The following is a 20,903-nucleotide window of genomic DNA, read 5'->3' as shown; positions in this document are numbered from 1 at the left end:
TCTCCAGGATATTTCAAGAGGCACCAGGCAGTACAGCACTATCACTGAGCTCTGCCAGCCCTTGCATCTTCTGCCAAGGATGCTCTCACCACTAAAAACAGACCACATGCTGCTGCAGCTGAAATTTAAAATCACAACAGTTGGGAAGAAGATTCCTGAAACTCTCCCTCATAAAGCACATTAGGCTGTACTGTGCAAATTCACTAACTGTGTCTAAGCTAGCTGCCTACTGACTCAACAGTTCTGTGAACACCATCTGGGGCTTTTTTAGGGTGTATTTTTTAGTAAATCCCATTTTAGTTTTAATCAAATTGAAATATTGGCTCCTTTCTGAACACATTTTTTAGGTACTTAAAACCGTAATGCAGCATCCAAATCTTAAAAAAAATTCTCTCAGTTGCCAAGATTCTTTAGCTGGTTTTTATGAAAAATTGTCTCTAAAATTTTCTACTGGACTAATATAATCCTCAATTTTTTTTCTACATTACTCCTGCAACTGTTCCAGAAGACATCACACTCAGAGAGTGAGAAAGCTGAGCTTGGTCAGCAAATCAGATTAGAAGTGAAAGCAGCATCTCCAGACATCTCACTTCACCCTCTTTTTTGACAGTTAACATTCCTCAAAAAACCACCATGCTGATACAGGTAAATACTGACATTATACTTTATATTCCTAATTTCAATACTAAATTGGATCAAAACAGGTAAGAAAAACCAAAGAGGGTAGGACAGAACATAGAACAGAACACAGAGATTGTTTTTGAATGAGGTTCTGTCTCTGTCTGTATCTGATGCCCTCAGAAAACCAAGTGTGACACCTGCTGGGAAACAGCTTTTGTGCAACTTCTATTAAAAATTCTACAAACTGGTTTTATGCACATAGACAAGTGATAGGCCAGACTTATCAAGCTTTAAGCACTATTGATTTTAATAGGTCAAACCTTCATCTGATCCATTACACATTCAAACCTACATTTTATTGCAATAAGCAAAAAAGGAAAAAAAAATCCAACAATTTCCAGAGAATTAATAACTGAAGATTTTAATCTATCAAGTACCACTGATCACCCCAAAATACAGTGAATTGAAATAGAAATAGATTGAAATACAATGTCCCCAAGTTTATCTACAATAGTACCACATGTATTAAAATCAGGATAATACTGATGATGTCATTATCAAAAACAAAAAAAATCCCAGAATTACCAACCTGAAATGTAATTCAATCTGGATTGCTCCTGGGCTGCTGGTGTTCTTGGATGATTGGAAGATGCAATTGAAGACATTTGGGGGGCCTGTAGCATATTTCTGTCCAGCATAACGAGTGTCAAAGGCCATCATGGAATGAGAGACCAGATTTACAGACTTGGTTCCATCTGAAGAGCTTTCAAAAAGCAATTTGGATTTCTTAAAATCAAACCTGGGAGAATAAAAAGCAAAACAACACACGCAAAAGACTTAGAGTTTGTTTATTCCTTGGAGTCATTTATTTTACAAGTATGGCCCACTAATGAAATCTTTCATTTAAGTAATTTCTAAAAGAACTACAATCATGTCATAGAGATAGAAAATAGATCTGTACTAAATGTAATAATATTTTCCACTGATTAAAAGCCTTCTGGATTTAAAAAAACCCAACAAGCCAACATAGCAGAAATCTGCTTTTTTAACCTCCCCTTGTTTTACTTTCTTAATTAAAATACTATTTCTTTTACACAAGTACTGACTGCTGGACTGTTATTTCAAGGACAAGTGGAAAGACAGATGTATCTTTTGAACAGTGTCACCCATTTCATCTCTCAGAGCAGCTCAAACTCTCAGTTTGGAGTCTAATTAAGAAATTCCATTTCACTGCATTACTAAATTGTAATTCCACATATTATTTTAATTCTTTTCCTGTATCTTTCACATAAGCATAGTATTTAGGACAAGGTATTCAGTAAGAGAAGAACATCCATACCTGGCTAAAGAGCTGCTTCCATCTTTCCCCTTTGGATCCATCAGCTCCAGGCTCACATTAACCATGTCAATGAGGAATGACATGGAAGTATACACTTCCCCACTCAAAACTGTCTGAAAGTGGAAAACACCAACATTCTTTATCAGAGCATCTCTGTAAATTTGATCTCTGAATTAACCTGTATTTCAAGTAAATGTAAATATCTTTTGTGTGATGTCATTCTTCTCCAACTGGTTTCATTAACCATCTCTTCTTCATCAATGGTTTCATTAACCATTACTGGGGAAATGTTACATTTCACAACACTGTGGCCTTTAACTTGAAAATGACCACTAACCCATTTTCACAGTCCTGGTCTAGAGCTTCTTTGTCCTTAAAATATTGCTGCCATCAGCAAAATCAGAAATCAGTCTGTTCCAGATTGCAAGGCAAGATGTGTTCTATTACCATCTGGATGGCAGTTGTCTTCTGCTCAGTGGGCAGTTTTCCTTATCTCTTCCACACCCAATTCTCTAAGGGGAGACATCTGCTGATAAGAGCTATTTAATGTCACTGCATGGCTGATAAGAACTGCAGCATCCCATTGGGAGATGTGAGCCCAGAGGGAGGAGCCAAGCATTCCTACCTGGATGTAATCTGGAGATTCTGGAACACCAGCACAGCTTCTCCACTGGATTTCCCAGAGGAACAGCAGCTGCCTCTGCCCCTGGATCTTCAGAGGAAGAGACTGCACCTTTCTCCAGGATCCCTGCTCCAGCAGAGCCAGCCCTGACACTGCAGGAGGGCTGAGCCACAATTCCAATGGGACTGCTGCCAACAGCCTGACCCACAGGGTGTCAGGTTGTGCTCTCTGTCAGTGTTGGTTTAGTTTACTGCATTGTTTCTTTTATCCTTTTATTTTCTTCCCTATTAAAGAACTGTTATTCCTGTTCCCACATTTTTTGCCTGAGAGCCCCTAATGTAAAATTTATAGCAATTCAGAGGGGTGGGGAGGGTTTACATTCTCCACTTCAGGGGAGGCTCCTGCCTTCCTTAGCAGACTCCTGTCCTTCCAAACCAAGACACACCCCCAGACATTTCAAGAGAATTTCAGGTGCACAGGGTTGCTTACAAGAATTCTTGGATCCTGTAGGTCGTAGGGGCGCATGAACTCCTCGATGGGCTCGCCCAGGTTGTTCTCCAGCAGCCCCCGGATCAGTTTGTACTTGTTCAGATCCAGGGAGCAGTGCACTGAGGACAGGTTGCCGTGGATTGAAATGTCTGCAACAGCATGACTCAGCTCTCTGCAACAAAAAGAGAAAACCTCAGTGCTTCCAGGACCTCCAACAGCAGACAAGACCTTTAGAATACAAAAACACTGCTCTAGGTGACAGAATAAGTGACTCTGTTTAAACTCACTTATCCAAATTTCTCTCTACTTTTAACTTCAGTCTGAAGGGTTCTGTCAGCAGGCTCCCTCCTGTCTGCCTCACCAAATAGGATGGAAAGCTCAAATCTGCACTGGTATCTTCCACAGCCTTGGAATATTCTCTCTGGTATCTTTCAGCAGCAAAGATGTCCATGTCCTGCAGATCAACTACAATGCAGTCTAAGAGGCAGATGTGATCCTCTGCAAGCACACAGGAGATAACACATTAAGGAAGAAGAACAGAATCTGTGCAAAACTAATGCAACCTACTTTTAAAAAGAAATTTAATTTAGTTTTGATTTTATTCCACTTTTTTTTAAATTCATGTTCAATATCTGTAACTAGCAGATATCAAGCTCATTCACAGGTCAATCTAAATCCTAATTAGGAGTCCAAGCACACTCCTTGTATGTGTGCAATATGCATCTCAAAACACACCCAATCTGCAGGACTGTTCTTCCAGAAACTGAACTACAACCCCTTAGTCCTTTAAGCTGCAAAAAATCACCCTTAAAGCTCAGAAGTAATTCATTCTCCAATCCACAATCTTAAGCCCAGAGCCTCATATCTTTTCAGTGTCACACAAGATCAAAGCAAAATGTCACTGCACTCTTTCACAAGGCAAAAGAAGCTCCATGGGGTTCCCATGGCTCTCACATACCTGGGCTCTCAGGGTTTGGGACAACAGGCAGCTTTGATGGCTGCCCCTGCTGCTTACTCGATGTGCTCACTGCAGGCTCGTTCTTCAGCCTAGAAATGTTTGCTCCTGATGATTTTTTCATGACCAATCCTTCTATTGCTGATCTGGACTCATCAGCACTTGTTTTCTTCACACTGTGTTTTGGGGTTCCCATAGGAGAGGAAAATTGAACAGAATCCTGCTAATGAAAGAAATGTTGTAATTAATATCAGATTTTTGACTTAAATTCTAAGGAACCAATGCATCAATGTTCAAGCTGCAACAAATGACTAGAATGCCAGTATCTTCTGCTGGTAGAAAGTATGTTACTAGAATGCCAGTATTCTCTGCTGGAGAAAAATGCCCAAACTTTTCTCCTACAGCCTTAACAGCAGATGAGAACATTTTCTTTGTAAAAAAAGTTTATTTCAGCAACCTTCCTCAAAAAGCTGTAGAATCATTTCAATGACAAACTAATTCAAAAGCAGAGGGTTTTGCATAAAACTGAAATATTCTCATATAAATGAAATTAATACCAAAGTGGAGGGGTAAGAGTGTGAGAGCATTAAACATTTCTGCAGAATAAAAACTGTTAAATATTTAAAGCTGTTTTTCAGGTGATGAAAAAAACATATACCATTATTTCTGCAAGATCATGTCAGCAACTTCATATTTTATTACAATATATGAACTAACACTTCCGCACATGCACATTTTATGCACTTTAAATGCTTCAGCTGTCACACCAAAATGTGTCCCAAAATTCTCCTGCAGTTCAAGGCTGGATAAATCCCTACATTTAATGTTAAATTCCTCACAAGTGAAGAAAGAAAAATTCATTTATATTGATGTAAACCATTTCAGACATCTTCCCACCACCACAAATCCAGTGGAAATCCATGAGCTCTCTTGCACCAAAAACCTGCAAATTTCACTACAAAAAGAGTCACATCAACATTAGAAATTTCTTTTCCCAAAAATCCTGCTTGAGCAACCTGACAGCCTTCTGTAATGGAATGGCCCCAACCACTCTGGGATTTGTCTGGTGGAAGAGGATTGCACACCATCTTTATAGCCCAAAGGCAGTTTTGGAATTAATCTGTCAATCATTTCAATTAATTAACATCATGTTCTACATACAGGTAGCAATTATCTTTAGTGTTTACTATCACTTAGTGTTACTATCATTTCCCATCTTCCTTCTGGATCCAGCTTCTGATGTCACATCAATCCCTATCATAAACTTCCCTTTCTGGTTTTAATTGTTAATATTTTATTGCTTTACATGGTTTTTAAATATAAGAAAAACATTGGAAAAATTAATTGTAAACACAACCAAGGATTTTAAGAAAAAAATTTGAGGACATGAACATTTAACTTCATACTGCAAAGAAAAGACTGAAAAGTACATGCAAAGGAAAATCATCACATCATCTATAAATCTATGAATTTATGCAATTAAATCCAAATTAGCAGTTCCTCACACATGCATAAAGAGCACACCACAAAAAGTTTACATCCAATTCTTATAGAATTCAGCAAAATCTTTAGAACAGAAACATCATTTTTAATAAATGAAGTAGCTTTTAAAGTGCTGAATTCCAGAAGAATACTTTCTTTTTTATAGAATGAATGAGGAGCACCTGAACACTGCCATAAGGATGTGAAATACCTCAAATAAAACAGGATCCTTGTAAGCATTGCCTTGTAAAATCCGATCCTCAAAAATAAACATAGGACAGAGGAAAAATGAAAACAAAACCAACAAAAAAAAGCCAAACCCCACCTAATTCCATTTTAAACTCCTACATTTCTACAGTGCAACATAACACAGTATTTTTAGGCTGAAATTAAATTATTGTGCACAATTATTTTAATTTATAATGTTAATGTAGGTGTTTACTGCTTACAAACCTTTATTTGTATCAATATCCTACAGTACAGAAAATAACATCACAGTACACTATTTTCTTACAGTAGACACAGGGAGACACCAACCAGATGAAGGCAACAGACACACTGCAGTAATTTAGTCCATCCAACTTCTAATCCCTCCAAATCAAATTAGAGGGTTCCCAGACACCCATCTGTTTTGTTGAATGGGTTAGATATAGAAAGCCATCCAAGATGGATCTTCCTTCTCCCAAATTTTGTGGCTCCATTCTGGAAACCTTTCCCATGGTTTCACCTCACCAAAGCAACTACACACACTCAGTTTTCACTGAGAGCAGAAAATAAACCCCAATTTTGTTGTCCAGTGTGTTGGAGCAAGTCTCAGCCAACACAGCACCCTGTTTTCTGCTGTTCACACTGTGGAAATTTTGATGGTGAGCAGCTGGAGGAACCAAAAAGGGTGAGCTGAGAGCCCATCCTGGTCCCACACTCAGGTGTGCACCTGGTTGGGTCCTGATCCTCACCAGAGCAGCTGGAGTCAGTTCAGCCTCCTTTATTCCCCCTGCTCTCTCCAAACACTCACTTCAGTCTCTCCTCTGCCCCAGAGCCTCAGACAGTAAATTCAAGATAGGAAGGGCAGCACAGCATGCAAATGTATAAGATTTGCCAGCACACTAGCACAGATTCTCATTAGCAGAACAATAAAGTCAATATATAAAATAAAATTTAAGAGTCATTTAAAATTTTGATTTAGAAATAAAACACACAAGAACTAGCAAAACTGCAAGCTGCTAAAAGAAGAAGCAATGCTCCTACCTTGTTCTTTAATGAAAAGGTCCCTGGCATTCCTGCAAACAGGAATCTGTTCTTCACTTTCAGCTTCCCCAGATTAGCTACAATCAGGCTGTTGGACTTGGAGCTCTCAGGTATAAGCAGAACAGGAGCCCCAGCCTCAATATCAAGAAGAACTCTGGAAGCTCTCTGGGCTTTATCTCTCACCTGGAAAGAGCAAAAATACATTTCAAAAATAATTACACATATTGCAGGACGCAGGTGATTATTGTCCACTGATTAGTACTGAACTCAGGATCATTATCCCTTGATTAACAAAACAGGCTGGGAAAGAATAGAAAAAAGGCCCAGACATACTGTTTGTCCTTCAATTGCTGCTCTCTGCCTGCCCAAGACATCTTGGAGCTGAGTGAAATGCTGGATGAAGGAAACCACCTCGGCCTGGAAGCGCTGGGTGTGCACGTACTGGACAGAGGCCATCCTCAGGGTGACACGGATGTCACACTCCCTCTGCAGCAGAGGGTCTGGCCTCCCATACCTGTGAGAAGGGGTGAAAGTAAAATTTATCAATCTTAGCTACATTTTAGAAGCAGCACTAGACATTTTGCTGCATTCAAAATAGTAGTATAGAGGATTTTGTGGAAACCCAGGGCACTGGGAATATTTCTGTGTCTGCTCTGGGAGCACTGACCCCCAGGGCAGCACTGACTCTGACCCTCATTCATGGAGAAAGTTTCCCAGACTTCAAGATAGACCAGAATCCACAAAAGTGTGAAATAGATTATAAAGAGCAGTGTAGGTGTATCACTTGGTGAGAAATTGAGGTTTTGGGATTTTTAGTGTGTTGTGGATGGCAGCAAGGTGGAGGGCACAGGGTGCTGTCCTGAGTTTCTTCTTCATGCTTCTTCTTCCTCCTTCCTCATGGGTTTGGGTGGCATTTTGTAATTGGGCAGAAAAGTCCCCATTGCAGCTCTGTGGGATCAGTTATTGGGTTAAAAGGGAAAATAATCCAGGTGTCAGCTCTTAATTGGACAGTTTAGTCTGAAAAGCCCTTGTACCAAGAGATTGTTGGGCATTTTGTGCCTTCTAATGAAAAGCTGCCCAACTGAGAGTAGTGAGAGTGTTTTACTGATAAGAAATAATAAACACCTGAGTGTGAACATGAACATGAACTGCTGTCTCAATGCCTTCAGTCCAGACCCACAGAAACCCACAACTGGGACCACCAAAGCTGCTGCTCCTTGTGAGGATCAAACTCATAACCTCAGGTTATGAGACTGATCTGGCCCTGGGACAGATTTAATAAATGTTCACAGCATGTAATTAACACTATCTCAGTTGCAGACATGAAAAATTTGTTTTGTATTAAATACTTCTAAATTTTGTACATTTAAGTTCTGCTGAGTTTTAATTAAGCAAATAGAAATAGTCTGGATTTGGAATGTACTTTTAATCTCTGTATACCAGTTAGACCTTTGGTGATGTTATACCAAAACAGTGGCTTTTAAGGTAACTACTCCACTGCAGGATAATGTGTACATTCAATTTTGAATCAGAATTCAATTCTGTCATATTTGATATTAATTCCATAATATTACTTGGATAATTTCTAATCAGATTAATTGGAAAAACAGGAAACATCACAAGATAAGACCTATTCCTTAAAACATAACAAAGAAATTCAAATTTACATTATGATGAAAGCAAACCTCTTCTTCCAAAATCAAGAAGCAAAGGAAGATCTATTTCATGAGTTGAAAACTTCTTCCAACTTAAAAAAAGAATCATTTTAGATAGGAACAAACTATCATATAAATACTTCTAAGAACACCTTTAGAGGTAAATAAAAAACTACCTTTCCTTTTCCATTTCTTCATACATTGCAAGACAAATATAAGTTAGAATATTTTCAGTTATAAACTTAAAAATCTTAAGTCCCACATAAGTCCCAAGAGGCCAAAGCAGAATCATGCAGCCATGACAGTTGTGGGCTTGGGTTTTCTGGGTTTGTTCAACTTTTGGGTTTTTTTGGAGGGGATTTGGAAGTTAATGGAGTAACAAGCTAATATTGAGTAACAAAAAGTTTAAATTCATACTTTAAGATTTGAAAAATGAGAGCCTCTTCACCACTGGTAGTGAAACGTTCTCTGTAGAATTCTCCATGAGATGTAAGATCACTTAAGGACAGACTTCCAATACTTCCCTGCAAGGCCAAATCTCCCTCTGGAAAACAAAGGACAGACAATCAGCATTCCTCAAACACAGATCAGTTACTAAACCCCAAAAGTTTCTATTACTGGGATAGCATCACTACAAGTAATTAAATAAGTCAATTCAATTAAATATTAAACCTCATGTTCAAAGAAAATAATGTGTTTCTGCTACAAAGATTGTATTAACCCACACATTACTATAGGATTTACACACATCATGTGATCACACCACTTTGATTTGTGAAACTTAGATAGAATTACTTTTCATCCTCTAGAACAGTAATAAAAACTATTGTTCTACTCTGTGAAAGTGAAGTGTTAAAATCACAGCCAATCACAGTTAAAATGATGAAAGGTTTGACAACTGGGAGGAATGTAAAGATTTAAAATAAACCCTAAAAAACCAAAGGAAGCAGTGGGAGAAGAATGTACATTTTGCCCAGAAAAAATACACAAACCCCAATGAGCACCAAAGGAAAATCACTTAAAACCTTAATTCCAGTGCACATTTTACTCATGTGCACTCATTTTATTTTAAGCTGTGAACAACCTGAGCCCCTCAATGTACTCACCAATCACTTCCAAGTGAGCTGCCAGCTTTGCCACACTGGCTTTAGCAAGCTCACTGGTTGTCTTATTCAGGACTAAGGATAAAGAATGGACCTGGTCAAATAAAACAGGAACAAACTGGTATGAAAAACATGACTTCAGAGCTTGAACATCTTGTTTATATTTTTTCCAAGACAACTGCACTGTAATACATGAATGCCAAACAATAATTATCTGATTGGGAGCCAGTGAATGAGAGCAACATTTTTACTGCTTTGTTTGCATATTAATGGGTCTCCCAAGCAATTCAGAATTATCAGATCAAGAACAAATCCAGCACTGTTACCTTTTGTCACATGTTAGTTAGACTGCAGGGTCTCTGGGCAAAGACTATATTATATTATATACATACAACATGGGTTTTTCAAAAAAACTGTTTATACATATAGGTGTATAAACATACATGGATATATTTACAAAATATAGACCTTTTTGCATAAATAAACTCCACAGTTTATACCTAGAACAGCACAGTGCCAATTGCAGCATGTTAGGTCTTTAATACTGAAACAACCTTTTCATTAGAGAGGGTCACAGAGCAAGGGAGCCAAACATTTTGCACAAGTTCTACTTTTCTATAACTCCTTTTTTAACTATATCTACATACATTCTAATTCTGTTTCTGCATTTATGTACACTCCCCACCAGAAAATAAAACACATGATGTAAATGTCACCTTAAGTTCCTATAAACCAGATGCTTTATGACAGACAATCCAATTACTGTTTTCCATGTCAAGTATACCTTTAGATCCAGCTTAGTGTTTACAGGCTCTTGGACTTGAGAGGCTGACAAGGAATTTATTTCTGCTTTGATTGTCTGCTGAGTATCTTCAGGCTGCGGCTTCATAGCATGGTTATCAGCAGTGGATCCAATCCCAAAGAAATCCAATATTACTACCCAAGTTTGCAAAGTAATTAACACATCTAGACAATTAAAATCAACATCTACACTACGGTTAATTTTGTTATAGCGAGAAGAAAATTCAGGATGTTTCCTATCCACTAGAAATATATTGATATGAACTAATGAATCATCAAAGTTACTTTTTCCACAGGGCAACTTGGATCTGTCTGCTGATGGAGAAGGAGGTGGAGTCAGAGGATACTCAGAATCAGCATCTTCCTTTTGCTTCTTACGGGAGGCACAAACTGGTCTTTGGTACAGCTGAAAGACATTGGGTGCTTCTTCCATATGGGAAGGGAGGGAACGTGGCATGTCGGGATATTCTGCATTGGACATTGAGGGACAGGACTGTGAAAGATATTCCTTATGGGCTAAGCTGGATGGTTTGGGTGCTCCATGAGACACCATGAGGTTCTTGTACTTAGAGTCTGGTTTCTTTTCCAAGAGATCTTCCATCAGCAGGGAACGCAAGGCAATCTGAATGGACAGGGTTTGAGGGTGGTCTTTGGCAAACTCAACATCAAAATCCTGAAATTTAAGGCTGACAAGACCTTGTGCCCCAAGTGTGAGATCACCACTTAACTGAACCTGGAGCTCTGAGATGTGAAAGTTTGCTTGAATTTGAGTAAAAGATTTTGTTTCCCTGATAGCTAAGGGCTTGTTTGGAACAGAATTAAAACTAGAGTGGCTGAATAAACCATTTTCCTTCCGTTCACTCGAGAATTCTGAGCCTGTACTATGAAGTGATGCTGAAGGAGAGCTAAGACTAGCTGGAGATACAGAAGTGGCTGAAAATTTGTTCAAGTCTTCACTGTAAATTAAATTATCCAGAGTCTGAAGGACTTGTTCATATACATGTTTTGCTAACACCACCTACAATGTAGAGAAAAGAAACAATCATCACACTGGAGCTCTCTGTATTAATGGAATCAATACACATATTCTAAAACTCATAAGTGGAATTTCAAACCACACAAATTTTAAGTTCATCCAAAATAATAATAAATAATAACAACAACAACAACAATAACTACTCAAAACAAGGTACAATGCAAAACTGAAGCAAAACAGTTCTTCTGTATGAGCTCTGTAAGATGACACATGGGATGGGATCCTAGAATAGGATACCTTGTATTCCTGGGCAAAAAGCATCCAGAAAGAATTAATTAAAAATAATTCACCACCTGAGCTTACACAGTAATTAATGAAACAAACATTCTACATAGCCATCACGGTTTTCTCCTAAGTATTAGATGTTCCAGTTTTCTCTATTTAAAACCTCTGCTCTTGCACAGATTTTTTTCAAGGTAATGACATATTAATTCTTAGTTTCAACTACAACTGCAAATAAACTTGTTTGGACAGTGTCGTTTGGATAATGACACATTTACCTTTCCTTCTGTATTCAAGATAAGCAAAAGTTATTCATAATAAGTTATACTAATATTCATAAGCAAAAGTAATTCATAAAAGTGTTTAAAATGTCCCCAGACAAGGTTAAATATTGCTCATTATTATTATGACTTAAGACTGTCTCTTCTAACCATGTCTATAAGGATCTGATTTCTAAACTACTAACATATTAAACCTGAAGATACTGAAAAATACTCATCTTCTATGCAGGGAAATGTTTTTACATTGATAGTGGAAATACTACATTTCTGTACCTGAAGAGGGTTCACAAATTTCCCTTCAATCTTCATAATGCTTGATATTCCCAAGTCTTCATTACACAGAGGAAAAGTTAAATCCAAATCTTTCTCTAGTGGTATCTTTTCCAATTTAAACTGGATCGTGGTGTTATTCAGAATGTGGAAAGCTGTAAGAGAAATTAAAGCAACATTAGAGTAAGTGAACTGATTAGCCCATAAATACTGTATGGAAAAGATAACACAGGAGCTATTGAACTTGCTCAGAATCTGAGCAATGCTGGACTCAGGTTCTATGGTTATGTTTTGCTCAATTTCTGTTTAAAAGGCACCATTCCATTTTTGCTTAGGAGACTAAAAATAGATATAAATACAGTAACTAGCCCACTGTCATTAAAACTGACCAATGTGTTTTAGTAGGATGGATGAAGCAGAATATACACTCAATATACATTTTTAACACATATACTACTCATTTATAATAATTAAGACTCCTCTGATTAACATACCATGACCTTTGTGCAATGATTCAAAGAAGTCATGACGAGTAAAATGAGATTCTTCCTGGCTGTTAGTGCTGGCAGGACCTGATGAGGAATGTGACCCACGGGGTATCCCACTTGCAGGCTCCTTCTTGTTTGTAGACTGACTACTATTCAATGAATACATCTTAATATCTTTAATTTCAACTTGCAGCCTATCACTTGTAGACTCATCTTCTCCTGGTACAAAATTCTGAATAGATATTTGTCCTAGATGACCTACAAGCAGTTCAGAGCTACCAGGCTTTCGAGGTATGGAGACAATTGGGGATTCAATGTTTACATTTAATATAAGTTTGATAGTATCAGCTTTGAGGGACTGTGACCCAAATGAGCCACCTTCGTTATCTTCTGCACTGCCAACATCTCTTGATCGTGGTGTGGTATCAAACAAAGAAACCATTTCACTGTACTCAGCAGTTTTAGTTGCCAAGACTGTTGTAACTTTTGTAGCTGCACTTTTCAACATGCTGCGGAAATTCTCTTCCAGCTCATCCATGGTCAAAGTCAATTCTTTCAAAAATTTGGCTGAGTGGTTGTAGTGTAAGGACGCCATTTTGAGGTTGAGAGAACACTCCTCTTTTGACTTTTCTGTGAAAGTGAAACTTAAAGCATCTGGAAGGTTATTTCCATCATCAAGCCTAAAGAGCAAAGATTCAAAGAAATTCACATCGCCAATGAGATTTTCACACCTCCCTGTGCTCCCTATGCTCACCACATACTGGTTCTTCACATTGTCCTCAATCAGATCCATCAGGTGAAGGCATCCAAGAGAGCCATTCACATCCAGTTTACTGCACATGGAGACATTGACTTTGGTGCCACCAATACTGGCTGTTGCAATTTTTCTGCCATATTTTTCTCCATTTGTCATGGCAACTGTCCTGAGGAGGAGAACATTTAACCAGTGGATATCAACTGCTACCTCTGTGTTCTGTGCATAAGTAGACTGGAATGTTTCCTGTTCCCTCCAATCTCTCTCCAAGTCAGCTATTAAAGGCTGAGGACTAGAATCTTCTTTCTCCTTGGGGAAAGATTTCTGGAGAAACCCAATCAGTTCAACAATAGTCTCTGGGTTCAGGATGATATCCAGGTTGTTCACCTGTAAAGAGATCACCTGCAGACTGCTATCCAAGTTCATGGATGGGCATTCTGCACTCACAAACTGATACTCCAATTTTATCAAGGACTCTTGATCTTTTCCATTGTTACTGGGTGAGGTGGTGGAGGATGTACTGCACCTCTCTGCCAAACCAGCAACATCAATGGGATGTGCATCTTGTGGTCCAGAGACTGGGGACTGAGCCCTGCTGTCTCGAAGGCTTCCTGTTGGTACACAAAAGCTCAAGTTCTTATGAGAAGCCATCAAGAGATCAAAATCTGTTCCATATGTTTGCATAGTATCAACCAGTAGCAGGCCATGGACAGTCAGGGACACCTCTGCATCATAAGGCCTTTTCACAAAATGGGCGTTGGTGCCAAAAACCTTGAGCACAGAGATGTATCTCCCATTACTCTCAACACCCAGCTGCATACAGTTGACTTTGAACTCAGCCAAAAGCAGCTGGGATTCAACAAGAACTTCCCGGGTGTGCTGCTCCAGCATGACAACACTCTGTGTCAGATTCATCACAGAGTCGTGCAAACTGCCAAACTGGTCAACCTCTGCAAAAATCTTGTCTTTCCCTAAATGTAGGGCATCTGAAGACTTAGCTTCAGATGTACTCAGCTGTGTCAGACAGTTCCTCAAAGCCAGCACTTTGTCTTCATTGATGTGAATTTTCAAGTCTGGCAGGTTGCCAGACAAGACAGCTCCTGGGTATTTTGGGTCAGATGTGTATATCAGTCTGTGCTCCAGCTGCAGGTGAACATTGAATTTTTCTACGACATGAGTTGGACCCACATCACTGTCCTGAACGTGCTTCCAGTTGTCTTTCACTCGGCCCACCATGATCTGAAGGTCCATAAAAGAAAGTGTGTATCTCTCATACATTTTTTTACTCATTAAGTGTGCCTGGAGCTGCTCTTCACTTATTTCTACTCCAGTAAATTCAGACATTTTGATGCCACTATTGGTGTTGGATTCTGGTGGTGGAGTATTGGGAGGAGTTGCAAGAGGTGTTTTATATTCTTCATCACTCAATTCATTGACTTCTGAAGAAATGGCACCTGTACTCCTCTTAGAATCTTCTGTGGATTAAAAAAACAGTAAACAAAAATAAGCAAAAGTACTCTTCTCCCTTCTTAGATGTTTCCTATGATTATCTGATCGTTCTGTCTGAAGTTCTATTTTTTTAACACAAAGCATATCTGGTACTACCCTTTCCTCCTTCCACTGTCACTTTCTTTTTCTTCAAAAAGAAACCTACTACACTTCTACATTCACAAAGGTGTCAGTCACAATGTAGTACAGAAGCTACTAAAATACACTATTGTCTCATTTTTAACCCACTTCCTGCAAGATTCACTTTTGACCAAGTTGTCAAAAAAAGAACCCATGACTCTGCCCACACAATTCTTCTGATCCTCAAAACCAAATGAAAGATATGAGCTACTTAACTAGAGTATTTTTATCATCATCAGGTTTTTTCCAACTAGCTTTACTGCCTAATATTAAATTTCATTCTATTATCTTAAGAAAAGGATTTTTTTCTACTTTACAATGCAAGAACATCCCCCAAAACTTCCCTGTACTTTTTTGCCCTTCTTTTTAAGTTCTGACTTTTCGAAAGAAGATAGAAAAGGAAAGCTGCAATATTTCTAGATCATACCTTGAGAATTTGTGAGTAATATTCTTCCCAGATCTACAACAACTAACACAGGATCCACAAATTTGAAATCATCGGGAAAGATCACCTGAGGGGCAGAGATATCAAGGCACACGGACCAGCTTTTGCTGTTTTCCTGAAAGTTTAGAAGAAAGACACAATGGCTCACAAGAAAACAAACCAAAAAAAGCCATGTGAGACATCTAATCTGTCACTTTTTCTCCTGATGAGCTGACTGTCACAAACTCCAGCCACTCTCAGGTTTGGTACCTTGTTAAACCACAGACTCGCACTGTGGTCAATAAAACAAAACATTTTCAGCAGGTGAAAACATGCCCTGCACCTCAATCCTGGAAAACTCCCCTCCTGCTCACAAAGAACATCACACAAACAACAAACCTCACTCTCTAGAGCTCAAAGTCCTAATGCAAAAGGACTTGGAAAAAGTCCTCAAAATCTACATAAACGTTCTGGAGGCAAAAACTTACAATGAAGTCTCCAACCAATAAACGATCAATGGTTTGTCTGATTTCAGCCTTTGTCTGCATTTTCAGCTTGTTGTACTGTCTTCTGGCAGCTTCAGCCACTCTTGCCTCCAACTCAGACTGATAACCAAAACCTGCACAAGAGAGGGAAAACTCACTAGGTATAACTTTGTTCACCCTTCATTCAATCAGAAGAAAAAACAGAAGAAAAAAAGAGAAAATAATTATTTTCAATTTTAGCAGTAAAATATAGAACAGGAAAACAAAGCAGGTGAAAGTCACTGTCTGTGCCTAATCACCAGGCTGTTGCACAGTAAAAAGGAAGTATTTAAGCACAAAACAAATAATCACCATAAAAAAATACTTCCCAATCCATTTCCTGGTCTTTCTCTGGAAGTCTATTCTCTCAAAGACCTACAGCCCAAATAATTAAATTTGAGTAATGCAGAAAGGGTGCTAAGTATGGCCACAGAAGAAATCCTGACTAAACATTAAGATGTGCACATGTAGGCAGTGTTTTTTTGCTTGCTTTGTTGGTTTGTTTGTTTTAAACCTGAATATTTATAGAATATTCTCACCTTGTGAGTAAAGATGCCACATGAATCTTTATACAAGGTAACCTGAACATTTTGGTATTTATGATAATCAGCAGAAAAACAAACTGGTATTTCAAGAATATTTTCATGTTCCTAATGTTACTTACTGTCACTTCTTATCTCATCAGAAACTGCAAAGGTGGCCACTTTATAGTGTTACAGGTTTAGGTACTAGAACCCTAAATCTTTTTGTTTGGAAATTTAGGGAACAAGTATGTTCAAATCTAAAAATCAGGGTATCTCAAGAAGCTGTCACAAAGGGCAGCCTTAATCTCATCAACAAAAAAAAAAAAATACAATAGGAATTAGAATATTATTTCCTTTGTATCACTAATATAGAAACACTCTTTTTAACTGCCCTCTCAAAAAAACTCCATCAATTGCCAGAACAGATTACAGGAACAAGTCCCCTCTCCTTATTTATGCACTTTAATTTAGGGGATGTGAACATCCACAATGGGGCATAACAACAACTTGCAATTTTAAAGCAGAAGTTGCATGAGCCTACCAAAGCAAAATCCCTGATTTAATTAAACAAAAAACAAAACAAAGGAACAAAACCCTCCAGACAAGACTTGGAGTATTGTTAAACTTGAACTTAAAGTGAAGATTTTTTGCTTCATATTTCTAAGAATGAAAATCAAAGATAAGAAAAAATGTAATTCCACCAACAAATCCCCAACCCCAGCAAAAAAACACATTAAAGGTTAACCTGAGGTATGAACCCTTCCCTTGTAGAAGAAGTCTGCTACTTTCTTAATGGCTTGTGGATTGTAAATAATATTGAGTGGTCTGGTACTGACTTCCAGGCGCCTCTCAAAAGTGCTGTGAATTGGATTTCTTTCATAGAGCATCTCAAATACTGGGGCATCAGGGTCTGCAACAGAATAAAAAATTACTTACAAAAAGCAACTGTAAGAACACCCAAAACAAACAAATAAGAGAAAAGCAAAAAACAACTCCCAAAGAATTTAATAACTGATTTTAAACTGGCACTACTGGGAAAGTACAACTGTCTAGGAATTCTTCAGTAATAGAAAAGGAAATAATATGATCAGCTTCTACAATCAGCAGAATTCAACAAGTTTACATATACAAAAGCCTTTGTGTAATTGGGGTTCTAATGTTGAACTTCTACTTCTTTTTAAACCAAAACAAACAGTAAGTGCAACTCCTACTGTCTTGAAATACAAATTTCTTCCTTTCTTTAAAGACAACCTGCATGCAACTTACATCTTGTGCAAAGCTTCTATGATTTTATCTTTACCATGTGCAAAATGCATTAGCATTAATTCAAACTCTAGATACTTATTTTCAAAATTTCTGGTTTGTAGGAATTATCAAACATAAAATGAAATCTTTACCAGTGTTGTGATTATTCATTTCTGAGGACAAACTCTGGAGTCCAAAGGAAGACATGCAGCCAACCTCTTTTTGCTAATAAGAATTAAAAGAAAAAGACTGTTTAGATAAAATCAACCAAGCCACCTGATAAACATAAAAATCTTTTCTGTTGAACTATATGTATAGTCTGAGATTATTATATGCATTTTTTCCCCTGACATGGTCAAGCAAAAGAAGAAAATAGACTAAGTGGCAAACACTCCCCCCTCCTGCAGCAGAAAGGATGAACTCTGAAGTGAAATTGCAGTCAGTACAAAGTACAAAATACATGGGAAATCCTCATAGCTTTAGATTCAAATTTTGTTCACTCAGAAGAGAACTTTGAAATATTTTCTAGAATTTGTCTGTGCATTTAGTTGACCAGCATACAGGTGAAACAGAACCATTACTTGGGCCACACGGCTTTATGGAAAAGAACAATTACTGATTAAACAGCAATGCTGTTTGTTCCAAAAATCAAATATTGTTCAACAAATTATCTTCTTCTCAACACATAAAACTAAAAGGTTGAAGTCACAAGCATACAGTAAAGCAGAATAAAAAATGAAAAGTTCTACAAATGATATTTGGAAAGAGAGGGAAAAGTAAATTCAACAGGTGGAAACTTTTCCTCAAGATTTTTGTTTTCCCTTTCTGGGATAAGAAATGTTTTGAGTTTTGGAGTATGGCTATTTTCATAAACAATTATGCATCCCACATAGTAACTTATAGGGGTTTTGTCACCTACAGGATTTGGAAAAACAAGAACAGGAAATATGGTCCCCTCTGTTGCCAAATCCCTCAGGAAAAGACCACCAAGCTGAACTTTGAGAAGGGAAGACTTTCTGCGAGGAAGGGATTCTGCCAAGACCTTTACACCTGGAATGTAAATATATAAAATTATTTTGTTTCTTTTAGTACAGCATACATGTTATTTAAATGTTACAAATAAAAAATACTGTCCAACAAACAAGTATTTTTTAAGTCTTTATATATATTTTTTTCTACTAAAAAAATTTTAAATGGAAATTTGTTATATAGTACAATGACTGTGAAACAGCTCTCATCTTTTTCAAGAAAGAACAGAAATGGGCTTAATACCTGAAAACTCCAGCTGCATAAAAGCAGTCTCTTCAGCATGCAGTACCTTTTTCTTCCTATGCAACAGAGTGAAAGAGCCACCCTGCAGCTGTAGATTTAATTTAGCAAAAACATGATCTCTCTTGGTAAAGGTATTCATGCTGGAAGCATCTGCAGCAGGATCAAAAAATTCATCCGTGCCTAATAAAAAACAAAACCAGCACATTAAATAAATTAAGTTTCTGGAGGGCTACTGAAGAACAAGAAAGTTCCTATTAATATGAAAATAAAGATTTCTCTAGCTCTTGGGGGGAAAAACAGAAACAAAATTTAGAGCAGATAGACCTTTTTCCTTTTAAAAGAAGAATTTCATGGAATATTCTATTTCAATCAAGGTAATATAAGCCTGAATTTACAAAGACCCCAAAACCCAGTACTATTCCTGTTACACCCAGCACATGAGCCACACATACACTTGAACAGGAGTCCCAAAATCCTTTGCAGAATAATAATAATAAATGAATTTGCAGAATTAAGCAACAGTGAAAGCAAATCTATTGCCTGTATTGCTCTGGCAATAAGCAGGTACCCAGGCACTGACACACTGCCCAGGCTGTTCAGCTTTAGGCAGGCTCTGCTGCCTGGGTACATCAGCTGGCACAGAATCCTTTAACAGAACAAGCCCAGAGCTCTTTCTGCCCACCTGGAGCAGGTACCAAACCCTGGGAGCAAACCCTGTGTTTCCATACCCAGTATGTCTTCTGGATTCCACTGCTCCTTGGGGTCTGGCAGCAGCCCTTCAAAAGGTTCCCCTTCATATGTCTGCTGAGCATATCCATACCAGCCTCCCCAGCCAGGAAACCAGGACTGCAGGTACTGCAGCATCCCAGAGCTGCTGTCACGGGTGGGTTCTGCAGGAGGGGAACCTCCAATGGAATCAGGCAAGGGCTCTTTAACACTCTGTGTGAACAGTCAGGACACACACATTACTGCTGCTGAGTGAGAGTGTCACCAGCGTACAAAACACCACAATTTCATCTCCTGTTTACTCAATGATATTCTCAATCAATACTCAGATGAACCTCCAATGGAATCAGGCAAAGGCTCTTTAACACTCTGTGTGAACAGTCAGGACATACACATTCCTGCTGCTGAGTGAGAGTGTCACCAGTGTACAAAACACCACAATAAAAACACAATTTCATTTTCTATTTACTCAGTGATATTCTCAATCAGTACTCAGCCTAGAGGAGAGCAGCAGCAAAGAAGTAACAAACATATCATCCCTTAACAGCATATTCATATAAAAATATTCATGTGATTATGCACATATGAAACCACATATCACCATTTAAATCTTAGCCTAGAAACACTAAACATTTGACACCATAAGGTACAGCTCTACATTTTAGCATTTGTATTTGCAAGAGATTATGTTGTGTTGTTATGGAAATTAGCCCATATTTAATGAGGTGTGTTCCCCAAGCTATTTCCATGAGGCTCACTTCTGTCACGTGTTTATTTTGGGAAATATTCATTACAGGCCTTCATTTCCACTCTGTTTTTAAGATAGAGAGTGGAATTGATTTTCTGACTGGGATTTTCAGACTGGGATTTTCCATGTGAACAAATTCAGAACCCAGCTGAGGTGAGGAAATACCTGAAAGGGAAGTGGCCAAAGCTCTACCTCTACACTGCTTCATGGATGGCAGCCAGTGCTCTGTGGGGATGGCTGGAGAAGTGGAAAGAGGCTAATTGGCAGCATAGAGGAAAACCAAACTGGGTTTTCCTGACCTAGGAACTCTGGCAAGGATCCTGCTGGGGAACATCAGCATATGGCAAGACAAGATTGCACTGTGCAAGTGACACAACAGCAAAAACTGCAGGAACTGAGCATTTCTGCAATTTTAGCATTAAAGCCACACTTTTAAATCAACAAA

At 38.2% G+C, this 20,903-nt stretch overlaps 1 protein-coding gene across 1 annotated transcript in view; it reads right to left on the bottom strand.

The window, feature by feature from the left end:
* The window catches only part of VPS13D (vacuolar protein sorting 13 homolog D), a 102,405-nt gene that overhangs the window by 72,455 nt on the left and 9,047 nt on the right, over positions 1 to 20,903 (bottom strand). Inside the window, exons 12-30 of the mRNA XM_058818916.1 lie at positions 19,713 to 19,923; positions 18,985 to 19,164; positions 18,632 to 18,762; positions 17,865 to 17,937; positions 17,213 to 17,377; positions 15,908 to 16,038; positions 15,423 to 15,555; positions 12,619 to 14,841; positions 12,128 to 12,279; positions 10,299 to 11,333; positions 9,518 to 9,608; positions 8,829 to 8,955; positions 7,090 to 7,270; positions 6,757 to 6,939; positions 4,030 to 4,246; positions 3,359 to 3,569; positions 3,072 to 3,243; positions 1,961 to 2,073; positions 1,211 to 1,420 (exon numbers count right to left, since the gene is read on the bottom strand). Of these exons, the coding sequence (XP_058674899.1) occupies positions 1,211 to 1,420; positions 1,961 to 2,073; positions 3,072 to 3,243; positions 3,359 to 3,569; positions 4,030 to 4,246; positions 6,757 to 6,939; positions 7,090 to 7,270; positions 8,829 to 8,955; positions 9,518 to 9,608; positions 10,299 to 11,333; positions 12,128 to 12,279; positions 12,619 to 14,841; positions 15,423 to 15,555; positions 15,908 to 16,038; positions 17,213 to 17,377; positions 17,865 to 17,937; positions 18,632 to 18,762; positions 18,985 to 19,164; positions 19,713 to 19,923 (5,939 nt within the window). The remainder of the gene's footprint in view (positions 1 to 1,210; positions 1,421 to 1,960; positions 2,074 to 3,071; positions 3,244 to 3,358; positions 3,570 to 4,029; positions 4,247 to 6,756; positions 6,940 to 7,089; positions 7,271 to 8,828; positions 8,956 to 9,517; positions 9,609 to 10,298; positions 11,334 to 12,127; positions 12,280 to 12,618; positions 14,842 to 15,422; positions 15,556 to 15,907; positions 16,039 to 17,212; positions 17,378 to 17,864; positions 17,938 to 18,631; positions 18,763 to 18,984; positions 19,165 to 19,712; positions 19,924 to 20,903) is intronic.

Source organism: Ammospiza caudacuta, chromosome 22, assembly GCF_027887145.1.
Source record: "Ammospiza caudacuta isolate bAmmCau1 chromosome 22, bAmmCau1.pri, whole genome shotgun sequence".
Lineage (NCBI taxonomy): Eukaryota > Metazoa > Chordata > Aves > Passeriformes > Passerellidae > Ammospiza > Ammospiza caudacuta.
Note: the sequence above shows the minus strand (reverse complement) of the source record. Positions and strands in the feature narration are given on the sequence as shown.